The 2,602-nt window shown below is 49.8% G+C and overlaps 1 protein-coding gene across 1 annotated transcript; it reads left to right on the forward strand.

Annotated features, from left to right (window-relative positions):
* Positions 1-1,986: 1,986 nt before the first annotated feature.
* Positions 1,987-2,551, forward strand: LOC100901752 (cytochrome P450 3A13-like; the record flags this gene model as incomplete). The annotated part of the gene is made up of 1 exon (XM_018642034.2): positions 1,987-2,551. A coding segment is annotated over exon 1 (565 nt), but the record flags the coding sequence as incomplete, so codon positions are not given.
* Positions 2,552-2,602: the final 51 nt, after the last annotated feature.

Consider the following 2,602-nt stretch of genomic DNA (forward strand, 5'->3'; position numbering starts at 1 on the left):
CAGTCCGGAGGCTCGAAAACACAAGCGAAACCAAGTACCCTATAAGTGTCCCAGTAAAACCTTGGTTATACCATTGAATGACAGACAATTGATATAATGGATATTCCATGTATCGCATTCGGACCTCGATTGTATCGACCATCTCCAAAACAATATTTTGGTATGATCGAGGCGAGACCCCGAGGGCTGATCAGAATCCACATAATCAAGGTCTTCGAATCGACTGCTATTTGGCGACTCGAGCCAATGGATCGAGCTCGACAAGAGCTATCCTGACGAAGAGTCAGAATTTCGGAAGGAAACAGTGTCATGACTCATGACTGATGACGATGGAGCCCCCATCAGCTCGCAGCTGTGCAACTCGCATCCGTGTTGAATCACCCCATCGAGCCTCGCGAGCTACGGGAGACCCTTGAGCTGAATAGAGAGACAGCCCGGGCAGATGTTTCTGCCTTTCCCGAAAGACACTCTGAGAGTGAAGGTCGCCTCAAGACGAGCCTGATATCAGTACAGCCCAATCGTTCAGATCATCATCATTCAATGAATTGCAGAAACGATCTGCTCTTTTCGTTTCTCACCGGAGTATCCAATCGCTTCGAGTGATCCAATCACACGGGCCTGACGAGCACGTGACCCTTCAATAATCTGGGAACTCCACGGTTGTATCCAGGCGACTCGTCGCGTCGGGAGTTTCCTGGGACGCAAATACGGTGGTCTCATGGAATACACTCGAGAGGCTGCAAGAAGAGCCTGCATGGTGTTGGCGAGAGTTTCGTTCACCTCAACGATGGTTGCCATTCGCTATTCATGACAAGACTAGCCGTGAGCGCTTCGCGCCCAGAACGGCGGTTTAGACATCATAATGGGACGGCCCCGCATCAGCTGAAGAATGAGCATGATCGGAAAGACACGTAGATCTCGCGGGAAGCATGCGAATGAGCAGCTCGAGAAGCACGTCTTCGGACGATTGGGCATCGATTGAAAGATTTTTTGAATTCTTTTCGGAGGAGGAGAGCGCCAGAATTGGTTCGGTAACAGACAAACATCGTAATTTAATAAAATTATTAAGGGGATGGCCATTCGGGGTAGACAACGGCTTGTTCGTTCATTTCAAAGTCGATGACTTGAAATCTAAGTCGGTAGGTCAGATGGCGTGCTCACGTGGTCTGGGCGGCGCGGCGTCTGCGAGAATGAAATCGCGCCTAATTCCGAGTTGTCACCGCATTCTACGGATTGTGAGCAGTTTCCCACCCGCCTAGGTCAGATTACACTGTTGCAAGCTTCGGGGAGCTTAGTGATCTTGCCAATATCAGCAAGATCTGTCAGCGATCCAGCGCCGACCTTTGAGACCTCCTTCTCTCTCTTCCACTGCAGTTTGTCGACTACATACAGCATCTGCAATCCAGAGTCTCCTGCCTGTCGGCGCAGAGGCTTCCCGGTGAATCGAGGAACATGATTCTCCTCTGCTTATCAACGATTTGTACGGTGCTGCTGATCTTGCTCTTCCGCGAAATCCATAGAGCCGCTACATACTGGAGGAATAAGGGTATACCCTACGAATCGTACGGCAGCTATCTCTACTATTTCCTCTTCTGTGAGAGCCGGGTGGACATCTTCAATTCGATCGAAGAATACAACAAGAAATACGGAAGCGTATACGGTACGTATTCGGGTCTGAGTCCTGTTCTGCGGGTCAGCACTCGAGAAGGGATCAAAGAAGCCCTCTCGAGTAACTTCTCGAAAGCCCATGCTCGGACGATGACGCAGGAAACCGGTTCGAAACTTTGGAATCACAACGTTCTCGCAGTGAGGTACAAGGAATGGAAACTGGTCCGACCTCTTAGCGGTAGCGTCTTGACGGGATCGAAACTGAGACTCATGAAAGATCAGTTCGAACGATCTGCGAAGCTCCTCACATCGAAGTTGGAGAAACTTGCGGACACCAATGAAGAGATCTCCACGGCTCATTACTCGCACGCTGCAGTCATGAACGCAATAGCTGCCGTGACCTTCAGCTTGGACATCGATGCTTTCGATGATCCGAATAACAAGTTCGTCGAGAGCTTCACCGGCTGCTTCAACGGCAGCTTGGGATTCAATCTGATGATGGCATTCCCAAATATTCTGAAATACCTGCCTTTCGTCGAGTATCCGCCGAAGAAAATCGACAACTACTTCGTTCAATTCTCGAGATCGCTGCTCGAAAAGCGTCGGAAGCAGATCAGGAATCCGGAAGAGTTGGACTTCCTCGATTCCTGGCTGGAGAGTCAGAAAGCGAACCCAAAACTCACAGACGACTTACTCATCTCCCAAATGATTATTTTCTTGATAACTGGCTTCGAGACTTCAGCCTATGCACTGACATTCGCCATGTACCTCTTCGCCACACACCCACAAATGCAGGAGAAGGCTTACCGGGATGTCATTGAGAACATCTCGGATCCCGACAACGTGACATTCGAAGACTATCACAAGATGAAATATCTCGAGGCTGCGATCTGGGAAACCTTGAGGCTGTATCCAATGGACTTCGTCACCGACCGAGTGACTAGTGAGCCATGTACGATAGCGGGGTTCCCTAGACAAGGGTATAACCATTCAC

This window comes from Galendromus occidentalis, unplaced genomic scaffold (assembly GCF_000255335.2).
Source record: "Galendromus occidentalis unplaced genomic scaffold, Mocc_1.1 scf7180000075411, whole genome shotgun sequence".
Classification (NCBI taxonomy): Eukaryota; Metazoa; Arthropoda; class Arachnida; order Mesostigmata; family Phytoseiidae; genus Galendromus; species Galendromus occidentalis.